Source organism: Taeniopygia guttata, chromosome 6, assembly GCF_048771995.1.
Source record: "Taeniopygia guttata chromosome 6, bTaeGut7.mat, whole genome shotgun sequence".
Lineage (NCBI taxonomy): Eukaryota > Metazoa > Chordata > Aves > Passeriformes > Estrildidae > Taeniopygia > Taeniopygia guttata.
The window spans coordinates 19,592,422-19,619,479 of NC_133031.1; the positions used below are offsets into that span (position 1 = coordinate 19,592,422).

Genomic DNA, 27,058 nt, shown 5'->3' on the forward strand with positions numbered 1-27,058 from the left:
GAGCCAAGGCACACACCAAAAGGTTTTGAGAAATCATAATCTATTCACTACCCCAGCACACTTGCCTGATCAAGATTACCAACCTTAATTCTCCAGGCCTTTCTCCTCTACTGCTTGTAGCTTAGCATTTCTTGTTTATTTTCATTTTTATTTCCCATAGTGTACTGAAATGATGTGTACTGAAACATTTGTTCACACAAATAAGGGAAGGTGATAGCTTTCCTCCCTGACCACATGCTCTCTCTTCTGTTCCAAGTCTTAATTAAAATGATACTGCAGGAAGCAAATCAATTAACAGATACCTTACAAGATGCTTTATTCACTTACACATGTACACAAAATTACTTACAAGTATCACATTACTGCTTTAGTTTATCTGTTAGCAAATGCTGCTAATGAACTGCAGTGTTGCTGAAATGGGTAACAGACACCTAGGAAACCAGAGAAAGTATTCCAATATATCATTCTTCTGTCAAAAGAAATTTTACATTTTGTTGTTCAAAATGTGTGCAAAAAATACTATTCATTTTCCTGTGCACATTTGATAAATGACCTGCTTTGTGAAAGTCAAAAAATGCTTATATTGAGATCCCTTTAGTTAGTTACAAGTAGTACAGTAGCTTATTCGTTATAAAAACAAAACTCTGATATATCTGTTCTTATGCTCTAACAGCATGTTTCCTCTAAGTCCCTGACCCAGCACATCAGCTCTGCCTGATCTGAAAGCTGATTACTGGACAGGAGGCCCTTGTCTCCATGATTTTTGATTGGTAGTTCTTAATAACACTCAGAATTTCTAGGTTGGACTTCAGTCTTACAATTGCTTTTCTTTTTTTTTTTTTTTTTTAGTTGGATTAAATCTCTTATATTAGTGGAGAGCTGGAAATAACTTTATTATTTTTATTATGATCTGCCACACTGAAAGCCGAAACAGGTATAAAAGTGAACTTTAAGAATGTATGTAAAGTGAGAGATTTAAAAAAGCCTATATGTCTATGGACATTGGCTTGAACTAAAAGGTTATGAAGATTCTATTTATTTATAGGTTGTGGTCTTTGGGTCTGGATAATGGTAAGTTGCAATAAAATAGTGTAACATCCTGTTTGGAGTCATCCTGTAATGCTCCAACATACAGCTCTGCCTGTGAAATACTGGGATATTACTTAAGTCACTTGTCATGCTGTCTACCTGAGGCCCCCAAGCCTTGAAGTTCTGCTGGGTTTCCTGAGAGAAGCTGTAGGAATAGCAGATGATGCTGGCCAAGAGTTCCCAAAGCTCTCACAGCTGACACAAGGTGAAAGAAAAGCCTGGGTTGAAATACAAAAATCTCCCTGTTTTCTTGCACCTTGTGATGACAATATGTTATATATAGCATTCTTGAAAGAAGAGAATTAAACAGAATAGAATCTACAGCATTATTTTCTGAACCAAAACCAAAGCCACCGACTCAAAGCTTTGTTAAAAGTTGGAAAGTGTTTACAGAATAACTTGAGTTTAAATTATTTAAACTACTCTAAATGTTCAAAAACAAAGCTTTAACTTTTCTTCTCATCATTCCCACTGTAAGTCGCTTATAATTGGAGCCAGGCAAAGCAATTTTGATGTAATCAAGTCCATCAGAACATACAAGGCTAGAACAAGAATGAAGGTGCTGGGAAACTGAAATTATTCACAAATTCTGATTGAACTTAGTGCATTGTTTTATACTAAAGAAATAGAGATAGGGAAATTCTGGAAATAACAGATTAGCTTGTTTGTAGTGTTGACATGAAGTGTCAACAGAACATAAAAAACATTATTTCTAAAAGGAATTTTTAATTTTAAATGGCCATAATTAATTTAAAAATTGTTTAAATAATCACTAACACCTACAAAAGGCATCAGTTCTAGATCTAAAAAAGATAAAACTTTAAATTAATGAAGTATTTTCCTTTCCTGCTATAAATGAGAAGCCTTGTTTTGTTCTAACCTCAAATGAATTATTTTCCAAGTTGCTGAAATACTTATTTACTTATCTTGAAATATGGGGGTGACCATGCATTCTGCTGCTGATTCATATTGCCACCTTTCTGATTACCTGATATTTAACTGACTTTAGAAATCAATCATATACTTATCACAGAATAAAGAGGATCTATTAGTGAACAGAACCCATCTATTTTATTTTCCTCACACATGTCCTTCACAGACATGCTGAGGGGGATTGCAGGCCTTTTGGGTGCAGGTTATTGAAGTTAGCTGCACTATAAGCTCTTCCTGTAAGCAATCAATCAGCCTTTCAACTAAAGAACAGAGGAAAGGATTGGTATTGGTAAGATTCCTGCCTGTGCACAAGAGACTTCTATTGATCCTCAGACCAGGTAACTGTTGATTGCAAAAGGGTTATTGATCTCTTGTACTTTGCATTGCTGTCATCTGTGAGAAGAAAGAAAAATCACAGATTAACAATAACTCTCTGGCTTTGGTTTTACCTGGATTATCCCAGGTAAAACATCATTGTAAAAGCTGAGCTGGGAGATACATAAAAATCACAGGAATTCTAGAAAAAATTTTAATGGAGATGTTGGAATTACATTGATGAATTTCCTTTCACTTCACTTACCTTTTCTTTTACTAGATGTTCCTTTGTACCTTTGGAGGCATCTGTTTTTCCCAAGTGAATTAACAGAGCAAATGCATGCTTGTGGGTGCTGTGGTGACTTCCAGATGCCCTTGTCACTGCCACTAGGAATCCACTAGCAGCAAGCCATGCACTTTCAGGCAGCATCCCGGGGCTCCCTGGATTGCAGACACTGGACTATTGTCATTTGGGGCGCTTCCCACTGTTGCCTTGCACAGAGTGGGGAGCAGCTCCTGGATCCCTTTTGTGGAGCATCTTCCCAGGAGTTTATGCCTGGAGTGCCTGCTGCTGTGGGGCGGCTGCAGAGGGCAGCCAGCCTCGCAGTGTGCCTGGCCCTACACCAGGGAGCTCCAGGTAAACCTCAGGGAGGCTGTGGGACAGCACAGTTCAGTGACCTGCCTTGGCCCATGCAGAGTGAGTGCCCAGCAGATCCGGACTGTCAGCAAGGGCTCAGGGTCACCCCACAGCCTTTAGTGCTGTGGGACCTTTCCCTCGGTGGAGGTGCCTCTACAACCTTGGGTCTGCCCACTACTGTCACTCCCTGTGCCACCACACCCCCTTCCCCCAGAACTTACCTGTTTTGGCTCGATCCCGTGTTTGACCTGCAAAGTGTAGAGATTGAGCTATTAATTGTGACTTTCAGAGCCATAATCAAAGGTGAGAATTCAAATGAGTAACACATTATAGAGTTGCAGGAACTTTTTTATCTTTTCTTCACTGCTCTAAATCTTTTATTCATTTTTGCTCCATCTAGTGTCAGTGCTTGGGAACTTGATCTTGTCTTTTAGCCCTCGACTTGTTTATATGATATTTCACGACTCCACAGGGAAATGAACTTCATCGTAGTCCCATTCCTACAATACTACTTCAGCATTTTCTGGTGTCTTTGCTAAAGAAAACTGTCACAGGAGATTTGGTGGGCAGGGACAATCCATGCTTCACACAATTTGCCTCAGCCTTTTTTCCTTCTCTGAGAGAAATTTTGTCACTCATGTCTTTTAGAATGCTCTGCCAAAATTTTCTGTTCACGTGGAATTCACTGCCCTATTAGTGTCTGTAAGATTCTGACTCTCATCCTTCCAGTCTGACTTGGGCATACAGTCCATGGGAGACCATATAGTGAGACACAGGCTGGAATCACTGGAATCAGAGGCATTTTTTCTGTTCTGCTGGTTTTCCTCCCTTCTTTCTTTCTCTGGTTTGGGGCTGGGGTGAGTCAGCACAGCTATGTTCCCATTCTGCCTGCTTTGCCCAGCCCTTGGGAGCTTGCAGGGCAGCCACAGAAAGTGTCTGCTGCTGGAATGCAAGGACAAAGGCTCATCTCTACCTGCCTGCTTGCCAGCTGACCACACTGGAGGTACCTGGGGCTTGTTTCGGCCCTCCTTTGCCTGTGCTAGTCTGGCACTTTGCACACACAAGGAATTTCTTTTAATGACACAGCTCTGACATTACTGAAGAGGTATCAGTTATGCAATAATATTTTTCAGCTTGTTACAGTTTGTGGCAGGTCTTTCCCAGAAAGGAGAGCCATTTCAAAACATAACCAGGGACTTGATATAGGTTGTGCTCATGAGCTTGTCAAAAATTTCTTCACAAAAAATAACAGACTTTAGCCTGTGAAGTGCTACACTTTTTGTCTGGATCTGTAGCCAATTTTAAAAATACGGTATTTTTCCCCACTTCTAACAACAGATTAATACAGAATAGGCCAGTGCAAAGTGATGTGGTCTAACTGAGGTGAATCAGCGTTGGATAAGGTTCTCCTGCCTGTGTCACAGGAGAAGAAGCTGGCAGAGAACTGCTAGTAAGGGCAGTTCCTAAGTGGTCTAATCCTAACTCAATTCTCTGCATATATAAAGAGAAAAGAAGAGATTGGTTGGGAGGCCAATGCTACCCTGAGATAGTGGCCGTCTTGCTGATGCTCTCAGGCAATCTTCCCATTTTTGACAATGCCAATTCCTGCAAGACAGGACAGTCCAGCCTTCCCTGGCACCTCAGTTGTACTTCCCTTGTGCCAGACATCCTTGAACAGCCTGGTACCTGAAGATTATTTTCATGTCCTACCACATTAATTTTTGGCAGGGCCAGTTCCCTGAGAGAGTAGAGAAGGGTGACTGCCTGAGCAGAACATACAGCTGTGCTGGGATGGGAAAAAGAGAAGTGGGCCTTTCTCTAGACATGGGACATCCTTTGCTCCTGTGCTTTGCCCTGCTTCAGGGAGTCATGGAAGCTCATTCACAAACACTTTAAAATGTCCATTTCTGCCTACAGGGTTAATTATTTGTCTTATCCCCAGCTTCCACCTCTCCTGTGCCAGCACAAGCATTTCAATGTCTGTGTAGTAAATAAGACTTGGGAGTCAGCCAGGTGCTGTTTTAATGCACACACTGAAACACACACAAAAACCTAACAAGTTTTCAGGCAGTGTTTTTCCTTTATAAGACCATGCAAATTTTCCATTGACTCTGTGAGCCTCTGCAAAGTGTCTTTTAATCCCGTTTAAATCCATATGGAAAACCTTTAAGCCCATAAACTTCTACAAACTGCTGAGAAGTACACCACAGATCTCCGAGCACTTGCAGCAGAAGTCAGCATCACTTTGTGGTACCCCCTGATTTCTTTCAGCTCGCTATTTGTGCTCTGACACCAGGCTGTAAAGTACACATGGAATGTGGAGAGTGGATGATTATAAGCAACAATCAGGAGAAAAACAAACAGCTGTGCTGATACTTAGTACAGGTTGTTCAAGGCAGAACTCTTAGACAGTAGGAGATCAGGGAACTGAAATAAAATTATGCGATAGACTCTACACATGATCTTTAAAAAGGATCTGTAAATAATCTTATTTTCTGAGATGGCACTGACAAAAATTCTTAGAATCTGAAATCAGTGATTCTTTTTTCATAAGTCTAGTGTGAACTTGTGTACAGAAATTAAGTGTGATACACAAAAACCTGTGAGTTGGAGCATGCAGGAGCTCTAATTCGATGCTGTTCTTGTCTGACTAACACCTGCAGCTCTCCTGAGCCTCTTGCATCAAGAGGCCTTGGTTTGTGTTGGTTTTAAGCTGTCCTTTAGCTATGATAGCAGCTTTCATTCCTAGCTAATCCCATGTTGTCACTTCTCTGACAAGCCCTAGCAGCACAAAGCTACTCAGTTTGTTTGGCAGTCTGGTGCTGCCAGGGAGCAGGAGGCTCTTTGCTCAGTGGCATCTAATCCTTGAGTTACCCCGGGTGCCTGCTGACAGGGGTGAAGAGGGTACTCTTCCAGAAATATTTCGCCTTTTTTTTTGTATCCAGACTTGCAGCAGCGCTAGGGAAGGGTAGAATTACTCCTTCAGTGCTGGAATAATTTGCACCAGCATGTTTGCCAGCAGTGACCACGATGGCTGTGGAAGGAATTGCCTCTGACAGGTGTCTGAATATTACCAGGAAAGCATTCTCCTGACTCAGCAGGTTTGGCACCAACTCCTACAATCAAATAATTTAGAGCTGTTCAAGACTAGCCCCAAACAGTTGTGCAGAAGGGTAGGAAGGAGTAAGGATTCTTCCCTGTTTGGCAGCTGTGAAAAGGTCAACCACAAAGGCAGTCCCCAGATCCAAGAGGAGAACAGGCGCCCTGGGCCAGGTGCCCTCCCAGGGAATGTGGAGGGTGGCCAGGGGAGCAAAAAATAGCCAGAAGTGTGGCTCTGCCCATCAGGCTCATAGCTGGCATCACTGAGGTATACGGTGTCATTGAAATGGGTTTAATGAATTAATCTCTCCCTAGCAGTTTGTGCCATAAATATGTGTGTTGTATATATATACGTATATATATATATAAAAGCTGTCTTTCAGGGGCTGTGTGTATGTATTCCCTCAATCCAGGAATGGAGCTCAGAGCCTACAGAGTGTCCTACTGTTGCTTTTTAAAGCCTGCTGTCCCCAGCATAGTGCAAAGCTTTATGTCCTTGATTTTGAAGTGTGTGATAAAAAGATTAATTTCATTTTATGGAAAGGGTAACCTGAGCCAGGGACTTGTCCAAGGTTGTTCAGAAGAACAAGTTCGGCTAGACAGGGCAGTGCCAGAAGTAGGAAGGAAAAACAGTTTATTACTCTAGTCACTGGTAACTATTGCCTCAACACAGAATGGATATTGACATTTTATTTATGCAAATGTATATTACAAGGAGTTGAGACAGCCATTTCTGCTGAGATTATTTGCCCATTTTTTAACATTTGCACTCACATGGAGTTGTTTAGATCATCTCTACCCATCCTTAAATTTATTTACAATAGCATGCATTATTATGGCATTTGTGAAGCTTTAAATATTTTCCATTAAACTCAATTCCCAGTATGCATGCTGAGGAAACCTAAACAGTGAATACAGCCTTCAGCCTATCAACCACCCACTACTCCTTACAGTGCTGAGAGAGGAATTGGGTGTGTTCTGGTGTATCAAAGGGCCACACTCGTCTTGTGCAGGTGGTATCTACTCAGTGAAGTGCAGATGCACTTCTGCCTAAGAGGACTGGAGCCCTCCAAGCTGTCTTCCACTCCCATTCTCGTGACAGTTCTTCACTACTGGTTTTAGGTCATGGTGGCAATGTGAAGAGAGGCTCTGTAGTGAAAACAGACCTCACAGGAATAATTTGTGATTGATTTTGCAAAGCTTATTTGGATCACTGGAGAGGTTAAGTGTCACTGCTCACTCTGTTTTTCCTTCTATGTAAACCACTGACAATTTCTGAAAACTTTGTTGACATGATGATTGAACTGTATGTAGAATATCCTACTTGTCAGAATGAAAGACCTTATGAAGGTCTGCTTGGGAAACCAAGAGTGGCAAGTGAAAGAACAGCTTAGGGCATCACTGAGGGATGTTAAGAGAATCCATTCACACAGAGGTGCCAAAGTTTCTGCTGAGTCTACATGACTGGTCTGCTACAGATCCAAGAAGATCAAACTGACTGGATGGTTTAAAATATTACTGGGACAGCAAAAGAAAAAATAGGCCTGTTTTAGGAGAGTAAGGATAGAGCAGGCAGCTTGCTGCCAGGCTGTGGGCTAAACTTAGTGTTCCTGTGAATACCTGGCACAGTATGTGCGAGGCTGCAATGCATTTCAGTGCCCAGCATCCTGGGAAACCTGTGCTGTCCATATTGTCCATATTGACCCTTTTCCCTTACGCATCACTCTTTCAGTGACACTCTCAGACAAGGCTAAAGTCTCTTTTTTTAAATTTGTATTTTTTAAGGATTTTGGTTTGTAAATTAAGGGACCATTTTTCAAAGGACTCCCACATGTGGCATTTTCAAGTACCCATTCTAGCATCAAAACTAGATCTCCAGTTAAGTTTATTTGTGATCTCAGACTCCAGTGACTGGACAGACTGTGTCTCACATTTGGAAGTGATGAGACTCATGTCTATGTTTTTGGCTTCCTGTTTGTTAAATGATGTGTTCTGCAATTCACAGTGTTGTAGACCAAGTTTGGATCAGAAAGAACTCTTTCTCATCTCCAAAACAATATCTTTGTCTTTCTGACTTTAAACCTGTTTGAAGGATATGATGTTCTTATATCAGATCTTGTTCACTGTCCCTGCCTGTCAGGCTACAGACCTGAACATGACAAAATGCTAGGAAAAAGACTCCTGGTTCAGATGTTTAGGCTGCCACAGTTCTGGTAGTTGGAAGAAACTGCAGCTCAGCACTGAAACCTGCACACGATTGCCCAAACCTAGTCTTTTTTATGCCATCAATCTGTGATGTTTATTTTTCAAAGTGGATGATTTTGCCTCCTATGCAACGTGTTGCACTTTTTTTGGTGATTTTTAGAACATACTAGGGGCTTTCAAAGTGCAGTAACATTCTAAGACCTGTTCCATTCATCTAAAGAATGCTACAATTCTCAAAAGTATCCTGTGTTTCTCAAGCACAGTCTAGCAAAGGAGAGAGAAGTTGGTCCTTTAAAAGTCAGGAGGGAAAATATAAGAGAATATTTAGATGAGGCTTTGGATAGGAAAAAAAAAACACCAATACACTTGGCAAGCATCTCCCACGCTCCTCCTCTCTTCCATAAAACATCAGAAGAACCTGTGTATTGCATTTAGAACCTGATTTTCTACTCAATGATTTACATGGAGTCCTGTAGAACCCAGTGAATGGCATAGGGAATTTTGTGTGTGCTGTTGCCCTGGATATGTTGACAACAGATTCATTTGTGGCAGATTTAAAATATATACCTTTTCCTTTTTAGTAAACATTCTCTGTCTCTCCACCCTTCTCCTTGTCTCTGTCTGTCTCTTTCTTTGTCTCCTGTCAAAATAAATCTGGCTGACATGCACTGTAGTTAACTCAAAATATTGCCAGCATTAAATGTACCCAGACATTTTTATGAATACATTAAACTTGCATGAAATTTTTAGGCATTATAATTTACCAAGCTTACACCAAGATGGCATTTGATACTGACATGAGCTATTAATTAAAAAAGAGGACGTTAAATAATTGTCAGTTGACATATAAATTGCTGTTTTGTTGGCTGACAGAATCTTGCCTCAAGCCTTTTTCTTCTCAAGTGTTCGTAAATATCCCATTGAGTTTAAGGGCAACCCATTGTGAATTGATTGTTTAAATCTTAATGTTATGTACCTGACTAAATAAAGTGGTAAATTCTGTTAATTATTTCACAATGAGCTGTCAGTATCATGTGAGTATCAAAGCACTTGTGTTTTAAGTATTTTGGAAATTATCAAGGGGGATGCATCCAAATACTTCCTGATTTTAGTGAAAATCTGTTCTTGGAAAGGGTCAGTTATGTTCAGTAGCAGCTAATTGGGGTTCTGACACAGAGGATGATTATCTGCATCAAGACCTTCAGCTGGTATGAGGCTGAGCAACTCCATTGGCTGTGGAAGTGCAGTGCTGGGTGATGCCCACTTGGAGTATTTCCCAGCTAGGGAAATATTGAGTGGCTGGTGGCATTTGTAGGAATAATGATGTAAAATTTAAAACAAAATTTGGCTGAAGGTAAATTTGGTTGAGTGTTCAATCAGTTGGATTAAGTATTTTTTTTCCTGAACAAGCATTCATAATCATCCCTGTTCAAGCAGAAAATGAAGCTGTTTGCAGAAGATTTGCCAGTTCTCCTCTCCAGTCCTAAAGGGATGGTGTCTTCTAACACCATCTTGAATGTTTCAGGTTCCCTTTCCCTGAGGGATTCAGGATGGCTATATGGGTGGGGAATAAATCAGGTGATTTCAAATAATGGACTTCACTTTATCAGAGGGTTTTGTAGGACTAGCCACAGGTCTAAAAATCTCATAAATCAGAATTCCCTAGGGAACTGAAGCAAGTAGGTAAAATCAACTTAGACCTATTTATCATATGTGTCTCTGGTGACCTAAATAAATCCTACTAAGTATTAGTTTATTTGGGGCATTTTTAAATGTTTATTGGCTCTGGTAGTATTTTTACTGCCAGAGGTTTCCTCAAAACCAGTAGAAACTATTCTGTTTCCACAGATTATTACCAGCATTATAGAATCCCTTAGTGGCCTACCAGAGAGTAATACATAGATGCCCTGAAGGAAATGAGAACAAAGATTTGCTAGTAAATTACTGATTACCACAGCAGAATTGAAAAGTACACTGATTAAGAAGTGGCAGTGGATTTCTAAGTTTTTTTCTACTCAGCCATAAAAGTGTCATCTTTAACTTAAATAGTTTTGCCCCAAAATATTGTGGAATTAGAGTTTCTCTCAATGTCAGTGTCAGTGGCTCTAAGGCAAAATGTTTCTGTGTTGTGTCACACTTCTAAGCCTTAAGACCAGAATTTTGTCATGAAACTGGAAATTTCACTCTACCTTTTAGCAAATGCCTGCAGACAGGGATAAGGAAATACCAAAGAGGTCAGTGTAAGGTCACCATTAAAGATGTTAAATTTTGCTCCCACCACAAACACATTCACTTCCCCTAGAAAGATAAGAGGATGATGTAAAAAATGTTCAGTCTGTCTCTGAAGGAAAACACGACACATAATAAACAGCAAAGCAAGCTAGAGAAGTCCAGTGTGGAACAGTTCATAGATCATCCTGTCTGCATTTCACCCAGGCAGTAAATCTACCACTGCCTTCCGTGTTTCTTCTTGTCTTTGTCCCTCTCATCCCTTTATTCTCTTTTCTCTTGACTCTGGTCTCTGGCTTTTCTATTCTGGCTTAGCTCTTTCTCATGACTTTCTGTTCGTTGTTCTATCTACACTGTCCTGAAAGCATAGTAAAGTTTACCAGGTATCCTATGTTTGTTCTTCTGACCTTATCATACATAGTCCTAATCCTTTTCAGGTTTATGCACAGAAATTGCTGGTGGACGGGTCAGGCACTCAAACCCAAAATGGTCTTACTGTTTCTGGGTAAGGGGGAGGAAGGTGAAGGGCAAAGAGGCATCCCTCCCAGCAGGAATGATCACCGCATGACCCTGACATGTAAGAGCCCAGAGTGAAGGGAGTTTTCAGAACTGGGATGCAGACATAGCAACCTTAGAAGAAGCAATTTGTCCAGAGTTTGTTGTTATTATGCATAGTACAAACAAACAGACAAAAAAGGAAGCTTCCTCACAAGTGTTTGAAGGATTTTCATTTTAAAAAGAATCTCAGTCTGCTGGGTTTTCTTGTGTATTTCTGAAATGTTGAAAAGCAGTTAGAAGAAAATTCCTTTTCCCATACAGATTCACTAGATATCCCAGTCCTCTAGAGGCTTATGTGCAATCGTTCCAACATGGGGAAGCATCATGCATAATGAGAGAGAGAAATCAGAAAACACAATGACTCTTACCTTTTTTCCATTTTGCCATCTGACTCTAAAGTGAGAAGAGGAAAATGTGGTTAGTTGAGAATCAAGGAACAGAGTGGTGATAGGCCTCCACAGAATTTGTGAGGAGGCAACCAGGATTACATAGTTACAGCTGGTAAAGATCCAGCCATCCTTTGTGAGGCAAAACTCTTTGATATTGGTTGTGTCATGCAACTTTCCTAAGCCCTTACTGATTCTTCCAGCTGGAATATCTCATGACAATTTTCTCAGAGCTGTGTTTTAGCTAATACTTTGTCTGGTTTGAGTTTGGTTGTAGCATATCCCCTGGGTATCATGAGAAACAACTTTGAGGCTAAAGAGTAGACTTGGTTATAGTGAAATGTGAATCTGCAATTCTAGGCAGTCCAGCAATTCAGACACTCTTAAAATAGCTCTTCACTAGAAAACCTGTGAGCTGTTGTACATACACAATTGCTAACACTGATGCTAAGATCTTCTGTATCAGAAGATGAGGAGAGTCAGATCTATGGAAAAGGGATCAGGAGTATTTTTTCTTACCTCCAAAGTCACTGTCAATCATTTTGGCTTTGATCATGCAGATTATTACTGCTACAAAAGCAATTGCTAGAACTGCTCCCAGAGTAACTCCTATTATAACATATGTGTAATCTGCAAATATTGAAAACAACTCAGTGAGTATACACCTTTACATAATAAATACATTGAGTTTCAGATGTAACACATCCCTAAAAAAAAAATGCTGAGCCAGAGTAGGTGCCTGAGAAGACTCTGAGTCTATTCTTTAAAATCTCTGCATAAAATGAAGCCATGTGAACCTGTGGCTAAGGGGCTCAAGGGTGTTTTTTGATCATGAACAACTTCAGCTTTTAGTGTGTGCCGGTCTCAGCTGAGTTTTAGAGCCAGAGCTTTACAAATACCCCAAAAGCAAAATCCCCCATCCACACTCCTTTGCCAATCTGCATCCTTCCAAACTGTTATTGCTGCTCCCAGATATGCACATATCCACCTCCCTGTCCCTCGCCTCCTGCCTTGCCCAGCTGTTCTGCCTCTGTAAGCCTTTGCTGGGAGGAAGGGGAATTGGAAAGTGTAAACTATGTGTTGTGATTTGGCATCACTGTGTGTACATAAGGGTTGTATGTCAGGCAGGGGGTACCCGTGTTCAGGATCTGAGTCCCATGCTCTGGACTCTGCAGCATCGGCAACTACAAACTCACAATGTTTATCTCTACACCTAAAAAGTATATGAAGTCTTCTAAGGACATTCAGTTTTGTTATTTTGCCTCTAATTTCCTGTCTGGAAGTGTAAATCCCACCATGAACTCACCTATTTCCTCCTCTGGGTTTCCAGAAGCATGTACCTTTGCTCTCCAAAAATCTGGAATGGGAATATTTTAACCTGTTAGAACATTGAGCAGAATGCCATTTCTGTCATTTTCAAGGGGATAGTTGATTCTAAGAAATCTTAGGATAGAATCCAAGGCTTCCTGCAGTAGTGAAATGTTATCAGTCAAGTTAATGAGGGCATCCTAGAGATGTGGCCACACTGTGCCAGTTTTTGACCAGAAGAGAAAATACAATTCCAAAAATTTGTGTTGCCTTAGCACTGTTTCCATTCCATGGTTTTGTCACTGCAAGCCAGAGAGCTCTATACAAGAGAAGATGCTATAAATCAAGGAAAAGATTACAGATGCACTAAAGCTAATAAAACACGCTAATAAGTGAGGATATGGCATAACCCAACACCCCTTTTCCCATGAATCCCTATCCTACCTGGAGTTCCAGTCTTCAGAATGTAATTTATTGCTGGCAGAGAAGAGTCTTTTCCTCTTGCAAGCAAATTTTGTAGGCTGAAAACAAACCTTTCCAGAGAATTCTACACCAAATGCCCTGTTCATGGGACACCTCCTGGCCCTTCCCTTCTCTATAAAGCCACTGAGCCATGGTGCCTGGTGCTCAGAGTGTGCAGGCCCTCAGAATGAAGTGGCTTTGCAGAAAACATTTAAACATTTTGTTGCTAAATACTTTAGCAAGAAAACAGAATCATTTTTTTTAAAAAATGAGAAAAAGGAGAGGTCATGTTTGCTTTTAATGTTGCTTGGTTGTCGCAGAAAATTGTTAGAAATGTACACTCAAATGGTTTTTTTTTTCAGTGAAGGATATTTCCACCAAGGCCTTTTTAACTAGCTCCAAATGATGTAAGTGATGTAGCTGCATGAGGTGCTGGACCATGAGAAGGCTTTGAAGGCAGATATGACTCCTGCATTCTAAACCTGCGTGCTGCTCAACTCCAGCCTCCTGCATGAGCTTCAGGCACAACACAAAGTCACCGAAGTCACCGCTCCTTGGCGGGGTGACAGTCCGTGGGGCACCTGGAGGGGACACAGCTGCTTTGCACACAACATCATCTTTTCATTGGCATTCCCCACCACAGCAGGGAACTGGGAGGGAGTATTGTCTGGCTGAAAGCCAAGTAGAATTGCAGTGTCTTAAGTGCACTTAGTTTTCCTACCGCTGAGGTGTCCAACATTGTATGTCCCAGCTCCTCCCCTCCACATTTTGTGGACAAAGAATTTTATTTTATTGGGGTTTTGAGGTCTGTTCCTTCATTTGTTGTCCAGTAAAATGAATGCTAGAAACATGACTACTTTTAAGCTTGAAGCATAGTACTAACATTCCAAAACAAGGCATTTTGGTAGATTTACAGAAATAATCTTCTATCTGCTTTTCAGACTGCTAAAACTCTTGAGCTGAGTGTGGGCCCTGGGGCTTCCAGAGTTATGCCAAAAAAATCTCAAAAAGATCTGATATACTGGGTGGCTTATAACAGATTTATTTTTATTTCCTGGTCTTAATCGCATTTCTATTCCAAAATTTCAATAAATTACAAATCAAGCTTCAAAAATCTGGAAAAGAACTTGAGTTAAAAAAAAAAAATGGGAACTATAATTCAGAGCTGAAAATCTTTTTTGCTTTTCTTTTTTTTTTTTTTTTTGCCAAACTCTTCTACATAATGAAAATGTCTGGGAACTTACTTTGTACAAGCAGAAATATTTTCTCTCCAAAACCTCCATGACACTCAGAAAAGGAGTTGCAAGGGATAGAGAATCTGTTCTTATCCTGGCTATACTAAATGACCAAAATCAAAGTTATAAAGATAAGGAAATTTAAAAAGAGCAAAAAGCTCTAAGGCTACACAGTGGGCACAAAAAGCATAGCTTCTGTTTTTTCCATATTAAAAACTAGTCTCTTTGCTCTCGCCTGTGATTTTATTTCATTATAAATTTTAAAAAAACACCTTTCTTCTGTCCCCTTAATTATTCTTTGTGCTCATATGAAAAATGTTTTAAATTCAAGCATAATAAAAGTGATATTGTATTACTTTTATTATCCTAATGATCATAATACATGGACCTTAATGTATGCTTTCTAATGGAATTAATCCAGTGACAGATTATGTGTTTTATGGCAGAAATAATATTTTACATGGAATATTTTATGTAGGTCAGTTTAATATATTGAGATTAAATTATTAGTTTCTTTTTAAAAAGAGAGGGAAGTTCCTGAAAACCCACAAGGCTAAAGAGAATATTTTCAATTCATACTTTCAGTATGCTTTTAATTAAGGTTTAATATCATTTACTGGATGCTGCTTAAATACTGCTTGCTTTCAAAGACTGTGTTAGGTGAATTCTATTTGTTTCAGTTTTTTCTTGGGCGGAAATAGGTGGATTAGCTACTTCAAATACATGTTTTTCTGTTTGATTTTTATCTTATCTGCAATTTAGATCTTTTGGGGATGTACAAAAAACTCCCGGGGGGGGGGGTGGGGGGTGGGTAGAAATAATGGCTTAAACCCCGCAGTGCTCTAGTCCCAGGCAGTGCTCTAGTCCCAGTGCTGGATTTCTAACTCTCTCTGTCGGGAGTTTAGACTAAGACGCCTCGAATAAACCCTCTGGACTTGCAGAGTGTTTGCCCCTGTGTGGAGGAGCCTAGCAGATGAATTTGATACCCACGCTCGAGTGACTCGTGGATCATTTTCCAAAGAGGCTGGAAGCCGGTGCTCTGTGCCGTGTCCCGGCTGGGGCACGGTGTGCGCGGCGCTGGGGATGTGCCGCCGGGGGAGCCTGCAGCCGCCGGGAGCGCCGTGGTGAGTGCGGCTGCAGAGCGGCCCGCGGGTGGCCCCGGTACCGGTGGGGCAGGAGAAAGGAGCGGAGGATGTGCCGGGGAGCCGGGCCCTCGGCGGGAAGCGCTCCCTGCGGCCGCGAACCCTGGGTGACACAGAGGAGCGCTGCCGCGGCAGGGCAGAGCTGCCGAGCAGCCGATGGAGCCGCAGATAAACCCGGGGGCCGGGAGCCTCCAGTCTGTGATCTCGGTGCGACTCTGGGCAGACCCAGCCCTCCCCAGACCTTGCTGCACGTAGGGCTGAGCCAAGAGAGAGCAGCTGTGCCTGTGTCGCTGCTGTGCCCGTGTCGCTGCTGTGCCCGTGTCACTGCTGTGCCTGTGTCACTGCTGTACCCGTGTCACTGCTGTGCCTGTGTCGCTGCTGTGCCCGTGTCACTGCTGTGTCTGTGTCACTGCTGTGCCTGTGTCGCTGCTGTGCCCATGTCACTGCTGTGTCTGTGTCACTGCTGTGCCCGTGTCGCTGCTGTGCCTGTGTCACTGCTGTGCCTGTGTCGCTCCTGTGCCTGTGTCACTGCTGTGCCCGTGTCGCTGCTGTGCCCGTGTCGCTGCTGTGTCTGTGTCACTGCTATGCCCGTGTCACTGCTGTGCCCGTGTCGCTGCTGTGCCTGTGTCGCTGCTGTGCCTGTGTCGCTGCTGTGTCTGTGTCGCTGCTGTGCCTGTGTCACTGCTGTGCCTGTGTCGCTGCTGTGTCTGTGTCACTGCTGTGCCTGTGTCGCTGCTGTGCCTGGGCTCCCTGCGACACAGCTCCGCTCACGCGGTGCCTTGCCCAGAGGTCAGCTCAGCCAGGAAAATGGTGCAGAATGCAATTTGGGCATCAAATCAGGGAGCAGGAAGAGCTCAATTTCCCCACCGGATTAGGCATTGTAAACCATTCCCAGCCCTAACCTGCAGTGATAAACAGCAATGTGTGCCTCGTCTTTCCAAGTACACAACATTTGCCTTAGTCACTTTGCTTGTTACCTCCTGCTTCCAACTTTTTTCCCCTTCCTCCAACAACTCGTATTTCTCCTCATTGCAACAGATAATGGCTGGTCCTGTGGCATTGCAGCAGCAGGAGCTCGCTGCCATTTATAATGGAGGCAGCAAACAGGAAAGGAAGGAAATCTCTGGGAGCCCCAGAGACAGGGTAGAGCACCGCTGCAGATCTGTGGACAGCTTTGCAGAAGGTGAGGCAGGACAGGATATCCAGTGGATGCAAGCTGGAAAAACCCGTCTGCATGTCTCAGGTGGGGCAAACTGCTCCTGCGGGATTCCCAAAGTGTAGATGGTAATTTTCTGTGACTGTCTACATGAAGCAGGGTAGTATGGGAGGCGGTAAAAGCTGAGGCTTTTGCCACCAGAGGGTGGTGCCTTCCCCCTTACCAAACGTCCAGGGACGGCAGTAGCCCCTGGAACTGCTGCCAGCATCCCACTCCGCGTTAGACAACTGGGCTGTCCCAGTGCTCGTATGACCCCTGCTGAGGTTTCCTAGCCATGAGCCCCACTTCTTCCCTGCACGACGAGGAGATGAGTAAGAATGAAGTAAGAAACAGGTTGTGAGAAAGCCCTGCTTTGGGCCAGCAGGGAGCATTAGAAGCAGTGTGAGTCAGGACCGTGAAAGTCCAGTAAGGGAGAGTCCAAAAGCAGCTTGCAGTCAGCATGCACGCAGGTCAATTTTCCCTCAAACTCGACTGAAATACTGTTTCCTGTACAGGGAGACAGAAACAAAAGGTGCTAAACAAGCTACTCAGCAGGTGCTCATCACACCTGCAAAGCTGCAGCCATTTAACTTCACTGTGCCTTCTGGATTGTGCACAGCTGAGCCCTTTGCACCCAGAATAGGAAATGTGAGCTAGCAAACTCAGCAAAGTACCCCTCTGGCTCAACAAATGTTTTTTTTCTCCAAGAAACAGAGTTTTACACAAGATATAGACAGTTAAGCTAGGGAATAAATAAGCCCATCAAGCTCAGGAATAAAAGTTCTCAGAAAGAATGGAAAACGAATAAGTCAGATCACTTACGTAAGAGAAGAAATGCTGTTGGTGCTGATATCCAGCTTGTTAGTAAGGTCATTATGAAGTTGTGACAACAGAATGGTTGCACCCAAGTGTTCATGAATTTTGCTCTTCTGCAGTGACTGAAAAAACAAGCTGAAGTAGGTCACATGATTGTTGAGAAACTACAGTCACATCCTGAGTAGTTAGATTTGCAAACAGAAGTTCCCTTTTTTGGGTTTAAGCTCAATACATAAACAAACTTGAAAATGTTTTGTGGAGAAGGTGGACAGCCAACAGTCACAGCCTGGTCTACTGTTTTGCTCTCTAAGGCACCTCTAAACAGGAACAGTTATTTTTGCATATCAAAAGCATCCTACCATAGTGAATTTGTTTCTGCTGAAATCTTCTGAATCCGTGGATAACCAAGTGGATTTTCTGTCTTACGAGAATTATCTGAGGCATTCTCTTTCAGCATTGCTAGCTTTCTTATGAACTCAACTTGAATACTATCATGTTTTCAGCAGAGCACTTATTTGAATATTTCCCTTTCATAATCAGCTCTTTCAGAAGTAGAGAAGAAGCACACTATGGCTGCTAAACCATTGCAAGCCAGTTCCCAGACACTAACTTCCTAGGAAAAAATATCTGTCCTATTTTGCTGTGTGAAGCATTGGTACAACTGACTGTGTGTGGCAGATATCATAGAAAGTATTTGTTTCTGCTTTGACCTGTAGTGTTGGTGTGCACACACACGTGTATGTGTGTGTAGTCCATTTTTGCTCTTTCTCTGCTCCTGGTTCTCTATGGGATTAGAGTTGGAAACATCAAAACCAAGCAAACAAAAATCTCTGCACCAGCTGGATGGGAAATATCAGGATCCTCATGTTTCATCTGCAAATGATCCCATGCTTCAAGGATCCTGAAAACCTCTTCTAGAAGTAAAAACAGGAATGCCAGCTCGCTTGTTTTGTTTTGGTGTTTGGTTATTGGTTTTTTTTTGTTTGTTTGTTTTTGGGGTTTTTTTTTTTAATTTATTATTTGGGAGTGGTTTTGCTTTGTTTTGGTTTCGTTGGTTTTTGTTGCTTCTACTGGCCCAAATCAGCAGTATCAAGTAGTTTTAGTATTTCAGAGAAAGAATTAAACGTCTGAGTATTTGGATGAAATCTCTAAAGCTATTTGCTTTATTCCATTGCTATTTTTCCATGAATGCTTCAAAGAACTTAGCTAGGTGACTGCACACAGCTGACTGTGTAATCTTCACTGTTCTTGTTCACAGCATACCTCCAGCAAGAAAAAGCACTCACCAGAATAAGACAGACAATATAGTCCTGCTTTGTAATAGGTTTATTCTGATTCTTGACCAAATTGGGAAATGTGGTTTCAAGCACCATCATCATTATCAACCTTCCCTCTGTTCTTCACCATCCAGCCACTGGGCAGGATATATATGTTTAATTAATTCTGCTTTTACCTTCGACCTGTAAATAGTGGGAGTAATGTCAGATTTATATGTTATATGAATAACAAGGATTTCTCAGGAGACCCTATCATGGTGAAAGAGGCTAACTGTAATTTTCAGCTGTGAGTAATTGTATATAATATAATCCTAAATGATTTTTCTTCTGTAATTTCATTAGAGTTTAGAAATTTAATTAGATTTTGAATCACTCTGAAATAAAGTAGCAAAACACCCAGAGACTAAGTGCAGTGGTTATTTTGTCCTCCGAGGCCAGAATTCTTGGTCTCAAATTGGCATGTGTTCATTAGGAGGAAGTTTGCAGAAGTTCTTGATATATTATTGTCTTTCAGAATGGACCCTGAATAGGTCTTTGGAGAGCATTAGAAGAGCACACAATTATTATACAGACTCTTTTTGAGGTTTAAGATCATCTGCCTTTCATATACTTAATAAAAATACGCCTCTAAAGTTGTTTAAGAAACTGTGGAGATAGGAAAGATGCTACTCCAGTGCCTCAGTGCTCCTCCTGGTTTATTAGCAACTCCAGTACCTGTGTATGATGATACAGAGAGGAGCTGTTTGCTTTACTTTAATGATTAGGTAGGTTTATGGTTATTTTTATTGCTACACATATGAACTGTCATGGTGTCTGTAATTAGAGACACACTAAAATGCTGTTCCTTCTATTCCATCTGAGGTTCAAAAGAAATCTGTCCTGGCCAACCTTGATTCTCTGTGGAATTCATTCTGTGGGCAAAAAGTGGATTCAGATGGCACTGAACAGGATGAAGCAAAGACCAATGCAACAGCTTAGGATAGCATGGGGTGCCATGACAGTCGTGGGTTCAAAAAGGAGATTCTCTTAAAAATGAAAAAACTAAATGTTGTGAAATGAAGAATTTCAGCAAGACAAATCAGACAGACAAATATAGAAAAGCTCTCTCAATAATGGCAATCTAACCTATTTGAAAAGAAAGTAGTCAGTTCAGTGCAGTGGGATGCAGTCTCAAAGTGAAAAATCAAAAAGAAGCACCCTACATAAGCAGAATATTCTCTTACAGACTGACCCATGCAAACATTGCTTGCTAACTCATGTCAACATCCTGTTGACAGGATTCAACTAGCTGTGTTGGCCACTTCAGCTAGACAGGAGTGAAACTGTTCCTTGAGCAGATCCAAGGGGTCATTTCCTTTGATTCATTAACAGCTCTTGATGAAAGCTCATCATCGCACAAATCCAGTCCTCAGGTTCAAATATATTCTTTCAGAGTGTGACCAAGTAAATCTTGAGTCTAATTGAAAAACATTTTTGGAAAAATATTGAAAGATTTTGTGCACTTTGTTTGATGGATACCATGGTGATTAGACAACCTCAGGCAGTCTGGTGTGTGTGGATGTGCTGCCTTCCAGTAACATGTCATGTCACATCGTGGAACAAATTGAAGGAAACATGTTCAGGCTGGCTACTGCCAAAAAATCAAGGTGGTTTTGCTATGGGCATCCAGAACAAATGGAAACTATGCTTTAAAACTCACAGCTGCTCTTCCTTTGCTATTTTCTCCATCACTCCCTCTGTCAGGACTCTGAGATGCTGGGACAACTGGAAGGGATTCCACATGGCAGCAAGCAGCAGAATCACAGATGTCGGGTGTGTTAACAAAGGGAAACACGCCTGCACCAGTTATTTAATGCTTTCCTCCCTTGGTGTTAAGGAATACTGTGGGAAACCATTCGGCATTCCAGTCTTGCTCCTTTTTTATTCCCCTCCTTCTCTCTCTCCTTTTCCATGTAAAGTAATGTGTTATGTTACAGAGATGCTGGTACATTTTAAAAGAATGTTTTCTGGATTTTACTTGAGGGACACTATAGCTTGGCCCTGTTACCAACTTAGACAAGTGCAAGGAGGCAAAGAAAAAAGCCTTGGGACATGTACTCAAATCTCTTGTGTACATCAGGAAAGACAGTGCTGAAGCAGTCTCTACATTATTTGTTTCATTGCTGAAATCTGAGTGAGCAGCTGGAGGAGGAGATCCCATAGGTTGTATATTCTCTGAAACACTGTAAGTCCCAGTGGAGATACTGTAGTATTTATAAAAGTGCCAGAGAAACTGGGATGCTACAGGAGAAAGAAACAATCCCAAAAAGCTCATGAAAAAAGTCATTGTGGGAGAGTTTGGCTCTCTGAGAAGTAAGTTTTGGACTGGGTGACCCTAAAAGAGGGGCTCCAGTATTCACTGGGTGATATTGTCTGGTCCTCTGGTTATCTCAGTCACTGGAGGGGCATTTGTTGATAAAGTTCTTTACTAAGGCAGCACTGCTGGAATTTTTCCTATGTAGGTATTCATACTTCATGAACAAAACATGCCAGGCAGCCTGGCTTTGTCATTGTTGCATATTCTGATACACTCAGCTGTGTCTTAAAATACCTTTGACGAGTATGATGATAACCTAAAAAGTTCCTAAGCAACCTCTGAAAATGGCTAGAAGCTTACTCTCTGATGATGGTGTGTGTGGAGGATGAGAAAAATGCAGTCAGAGCAAGAGGAAAGGATAAAATATGTCCAATTTCCATCCAATATTCTTGCATTTCCTCTCCATCTGTATTCTGTATAAGCATGTTGGGCTTTATTAAAGGGAAACCATGGTCAGTTTCCTCCGAATGATCTACTAAAGAATATAGGTAGTGGACTAAAAGAAACTTTTTCTGTCTCTCCTGTTCCAGGTGTAAAGTAGGATTTTCAACAGGCTAAATCTTCAAAGAAAATATGCTGTAAGTGTGGAAAGGTTGAATGGCTTTATGAGGAATGAACTCCTGAAAAACAGCTGTTCTTTTGTGAAAATGTAGATTCAGTGCTCCATAAGAGTGGTAATTCAGGTAGTTCATGTCCCTCTTATCCCCTCTTGGCTGGGTCACCCACTGAATTGCATTCTCATGATGTGCTGTAACCAAAGAACAGAATGATCCATTGCACTGTCACAGCAAAAAATTGATGTATCCAGGGAGTTCTTTTTTTCTTTTGCTAGTCAATTCAACCATCAAAAGAGGGGATATGAAATGTGAGATATGTAACTTCTACAAGAAAGCCTGGTTAGTTTCTGGGTAGAAATGTTCAGTTTGTGGTTTTGGGTGTGTGTGTTTGTTTTAGTGATAAGGAAGCTTTTGCTGTCAGACTGCTAGTCAAGGGCACCTATGCCTAGTGAATAGTGGACAACTGCTCTCCTACAGCTCATTTATATTTTTCCTTGCATGTGCAAATATGTTGCACTTTACTTTTGAAATCCTGTTGTCAGAAGCCAATTTTGAATGTACATAGAGAGGAGTTACTTGAACAAACCATGCAGTTCCTATTCAAAGGAATTGCCACTTTCTTTATAATATGAGCAATACTGGTGACATGACATTAGACCTTAACTGAATCCCATTTCAGCGCCAGCTAATATTTGCACTTATAGAAGGCATTAAAGAAGCTGGGACTTCTCTTGACATAAAGCAAATGTTGCTAATCCCTTATTTGGGATTAGAAATATGATTTTCGTATTTTACATCTAAAAGCACTAAAAGTCATTAGACATCTTCATAAACACCAGGTTAAACAACCATTCAGCATTCATTTCCATGCAGCTTCCCCAAAATAGATTACATTATCTGCCTGTGAAAACAGTCCTTTTACTCATGTGCACAGTTCTGTGGAAAGCTGAAAGCTTTCAGCCTCTGACAGAAGCGTTCAGACATCTCATCTGTGCATGGAAGGGCTGTGTCTGCCAAACTGAGTGGAAAGATGTTTATAGACAAAGGAAGAATGGCACTAAAATTCAAATTTAGGTAGCTGAAGTAAGAGTTAAATATGTTACCTCCCTTCTTTCTTTAAACTCTTATATATAGATGCAGGGATGTAAAAACTTGTTTTAACTCCTTCAACAGAAATTTAAGTATGTACATTATGGTTTAAGATAGTTAGAATCTTAGAATCTTATAGGATCTAAGCTATATTATCTTTCTGATGGATGAGGCCTGAAGTCTTTCCTACGGAGGTAGTGTTAATGATAGGCAGTTAGCAGAAGCAGCAGCTCAGTGCAGAGGCACTTTGCTAGTAAAATCATCACTATGCCTGATCAAGTGACAGCCAAGGCATTCAGCTTTTACTGTGTACTAACGTCTGCCTACATCACAGCCCAAATTAATCTTATGGGAGGGATCTGAAACAAGACTGCCTTTCTCACTAAATCCTTGCAGCACCACAAGTTCTGGTAGATGCCATTCCCCTGCATTGTCTATCTCTATTGAGCTTGCAGGCTCCTACACCCCTGGTTCCCCTCACAGAGGGCCCTTAGTTAATTAGATTAATTTGAAGATATCCCTAAAAGCTTTAGGTGGTGGACGACAAATGCGAGGTGGACTGCTGATGGCAGCTGATGTAAATTTTTTCTTCATTGCTCTATAGAAATCAAGAGCTCGGCCATAACATCTTTCTTGATTTCCTTCCCTTTTGTTTGTCACTGTCCTTGTTTATCAGCCTAAAGCATATCAGATGAACCAGGTCAGGGGCAACATGGGGTTGCTTAAAGGTGTTGATGCCATAGGGGGAAGCAGCAGAACCAGCATGTGAAGTATTCAAGGGCTGACTTCGAACTATGTGAATTTGTGATATGCAAGCTGCACCAGGAAAGGGAATGTGAGGTTACTGCAGTCACTCAAGCCTGTGAAGATATTTGTCATTCCAAAACCATGCTGTTGAGGGCTTTGGTTGAGGGGGAGCATCAGGGAGGGTAAAATAGAAAGTGGAATGTAGGTTCTCAGGATTGCTATAAAGAGGCACAAGTGACATCATGACAAACTCATCTATTTCTCCCCCAGGGAAGAGGTGGAAACAGTACACATAACATTAGCCCTGATCTCTTGGTGTGAATTTTGCAGGGTTTGTATAAATCTGTTCAGCTTAGGTTGGGACTCCTGTATTCAAGGGAAGTCTGAAGTGCACTTTTGCCTCTCTTAGGCTCTTATTTTCTCTGTGGGTTTGCTGGCACCTGAGCCTGGCCCATGTACACCAAGTCTCTTTATGGGTTCAGCTAAGCAAGGGTTTGCAGAATGAGGAGTGAGGAAGAGATCACATCTACACGTCCATGTTTGGGCTGCAGAAAATCAAAACCATCCACTTGAAATGCAGGCTGGGCTGGAACTGATGTCCTCTTGACTTGCTTGGATCCATTTTCATCTCTTGGAATCTTCAGTATTAATTGTCTGTTTTCTCCTTTTTTGAGCTTTTGCCTTTTCCAGTTCAGTCCTTTGGCTATCACCTAGAAGTGAATGCAGATGCAGCAGAAGATTTTGTTCAAAATTTATTTCCCTGATGCCCAAAGATGGGCAAAACTAATAAAAACCTGAGTGAGCATCTGCTGTAGTGGTGGAAAATTTCTGACTTGAAAATGGAAGATTTTTCAGTGGTCCACATGTTCACATGGTCTGACACTGTGATTAAGGGAGGCAAGGGTTCATTTGGTAGCATCATAGAATGGTTTGGGTTGAAAAGAACCTTAGAGATCGTCTAGTTTCAACCCCTCTCTCATGGGCAGGGGCACTTTTCACTAGGCCATGTTCCTCAGAGCCCAAACCAGCCCTGAACACTTGCAGGGGTGGGGTACGCCCAACTTCTCTGGGCAACTTCTTGCTGTGCCTCATCCGTTCCAGTGCCTCATATATCATGTTCCTTTGGCATTTTTTTGTCTAAATCATGTAGAAAAAATTTTAGTCTGAGTTACATGTGTGCAGTTTAGTGTGTCACTGCTTTAGTATCTTATTCTGTTTTCTCTGTGACTGAAAGATTTCTAAATTCCTCAAGTCACCAGTAGGATGTCAATCCAGCAACATTTAGACAACATCAGTAAAATTACAAAGTGTCTCTTATCTTTCAGGACACTCTCCCATGAAGTTCTTTTTGATCAGCATTAAGAGGTCATTCCTTCACCCTGGCAGCCTCTACTGGAGTGAAATACAAGCACTTTTACCAGCACTTACCATGGATAATTAACAGCTTAGCTGGGGCTTCAGTATTTACTTGAAGCTGCAGGGATGCAAGACTTAGGGAAGCCCAGTCTGATCATTATTCACTTCTGAGACAAATGTGGAAGATGTTAGTATAGTCCCTGACTTCTGTGTGAAGCTGGGAGCAGGATTTGAGGGGGGTAGGGATGTAGGGAGGCCGTGGGGGAGGGAGGGAATGACAGTACCAGAAGTGAGAAGATTTAAATAGCTGTAGGAGGATGCTGATGGCCACAGAACAGGGGCAGGGACACCTTTGACTACAGCAAAAGGGGCATGACATGTTAAAGGAGAGAGGAAATGCAAAACTGAGGGTCACACTTAAAACTACAGACTATAAAGTGCCATGTCTGGGGGTGGCATGTAGGGACTGATGCCAAACGAGCAGGTATATTTTGTAAAGCATATTTGAGGGCTCTTAGGCTAAGGAAATTTTAGATGAAGTTTCAGATGTCAGGTCAGACAAGGGGACAGAGATATAGCATAGCAGCAATGTTAGTCTGAGCAGAGAGCCAGTAAAAGGGCTTGGCTCATTCTACAGAGCTACAAAGCTCATGCAGCATTTTCCAAAGAAGCCCTGTGGCAATCAGGTACCTCGTGCAGTTGCATCCCATGGACTGGCTGTCCATATCCCCTTGGCTCTTCAGACTATCCTCGTGTTTTCAGTGAACTCTTGCTATCCCACTCGGTGTGATAAAAGAAACTGGAGGCTGCTGAGTGTTATGCTGCCTCTATTCAAATCTCTAATGAGCTCCTCCTTGTAGCTCCAGGTTTAATTAGTTTTCATTGCAATATTAATGATCCAAACAAACCATTTTAACTTTCCTGTTGCACAGCTGGAATTTTCTTATTTAGTATTGTACTCTATAAGGGAATCACACCAACTTCCTTTCCCCTCCCCCATTTCTGCCATTAATATGCATTAAAATCACAGTCTCACTGGCATAGAATTTCAGACCTGCTATAAAACTCTAATAATTTCTAAAAATGGCAAGGCTGAATTAGTAACAGAATCTTATCCAAATAATGCAAAGCTGGATTTCTCCTAGAGTTTGATGGAAACAATGATTAATATTTCATTTATTTATTTACAGTCTATCAGCATTTACAAAGATTTGTTCATTCCTTTGAGCATACCTAAAATCTCTCTTGAACTCCTTAGTATTAGAGAAGAAATTTCTAGTCTGTCAATCTTCAGCAAAAATGCCTGCTTTCTCTCTTTATTTTCCCCTCAGGAGAAGGGCATACCCTGCCCTCCCCAGTGTAGGTCTGAAGACTTCATACACCAAAGTCTTCTCCTGTCACAATGGCCTAGATGCATCTCATATTTCCCTCTGAAATCCCCAGTAGTGAAGATTTAGAGGACAGTCCTTTTGTTACCCTCTGGTGTGTTTTGCCTCCTGGACTCACTGTGACTTGTGAAGGCTTAAATGAATTGGACTGTAGATAATCTGGGTATCTTCCTGTGGAAGGATGCTAGAGAAGACTAGACCCTCTGAAGGACTGACGTAGAATCTTGCCAGCACCTTCCTCTTTCTAAGCCATTAAAATAATGGAAAACTTGGTAGCAAAAAAGCTGCAGAGTTTCTTGGTTAAACTCCTCCTCAGAGCTGGTCTTTTGCTGTCACAAGATCTGGAGAGTTTTGGCTTTTTCATGTTTAGAAATGGATGTTTTCTAGGAGCCTGAAGAGCTGTGCTCAGCTGAGAGGCTGTCAGCAGCTGGATAAAAGGATTTACCAGCTATACTGCACAAGAGAGGTCAATATACAACTGTGAAAGTGCAAAATAGATTCAGTACCACTTGCAAAAAGTAATTTTCATTGGGATTTAACTCTCATAAGTGCTCACATTGTTTTTGAAAATGGGACTTTGGAGTGTGCCCATTAAGATAAAGAAATGCTGTGGGATGGCTTGCTCTGTCATTGCCCACAGGGTCTAAGTTCAAGAGAGGAACAAGTGACTTGATTGCAG

The 27,058-nt window shown here is 41.7% G+C and overlaps 2 protein-coding genes across 3 annotated transcripts in view; one reads left to right on the plus strand and one right to left on the minus strand.

Moving 5' to 3' along the window:
* Positions 1 to 291: 291 nt before the first annotated feature.
* On the minus strand, positions 292 to 17,752 carry TMEM273 (transmembrane protein 273). The gene is made up of 6 exons (XM_004174835.6): positions 17,616 to 17,752; positions 12,758 to 12,808; positions 11,971 to 12,081; positions 11,434 to 11,458; positions 3,196 to 3,222; positions 292 to 2,415 (listed from the first exon to the last, which is right to left on the minus strand). Exons 1-6 carry the CDS (start codon positions 17,707 to 17,709, stop codon positions 2,412 to 2,414), a joined length of 312 nt encoding a protein of 103 aa, XP_004174883.5. The 5' UTR covers positions 17,710 to 17,752; the 3' UTR covers positions 292 to 2,411.
* The window catches only part of C6H10orf71 (chromosome 6 C10orf71 homolog), a 48,506-nt gene continuing 36,940 nt past the window's right edge, over positions 15,493 to 27,058 (plus strand). The window contains exon 1 of one of the 2 annotated variants that reach the window (XM_072931070.1): positions 15,493 to 15,580. The gene's annotated coding sequence lies outside the window, so the exon portion shown is untranslated. The remainder of the gene's footprint in view (positions 15,581 to 27,058) is intronic. The other variant, XM_072931068.1, reaches the window with a different exon arrangement.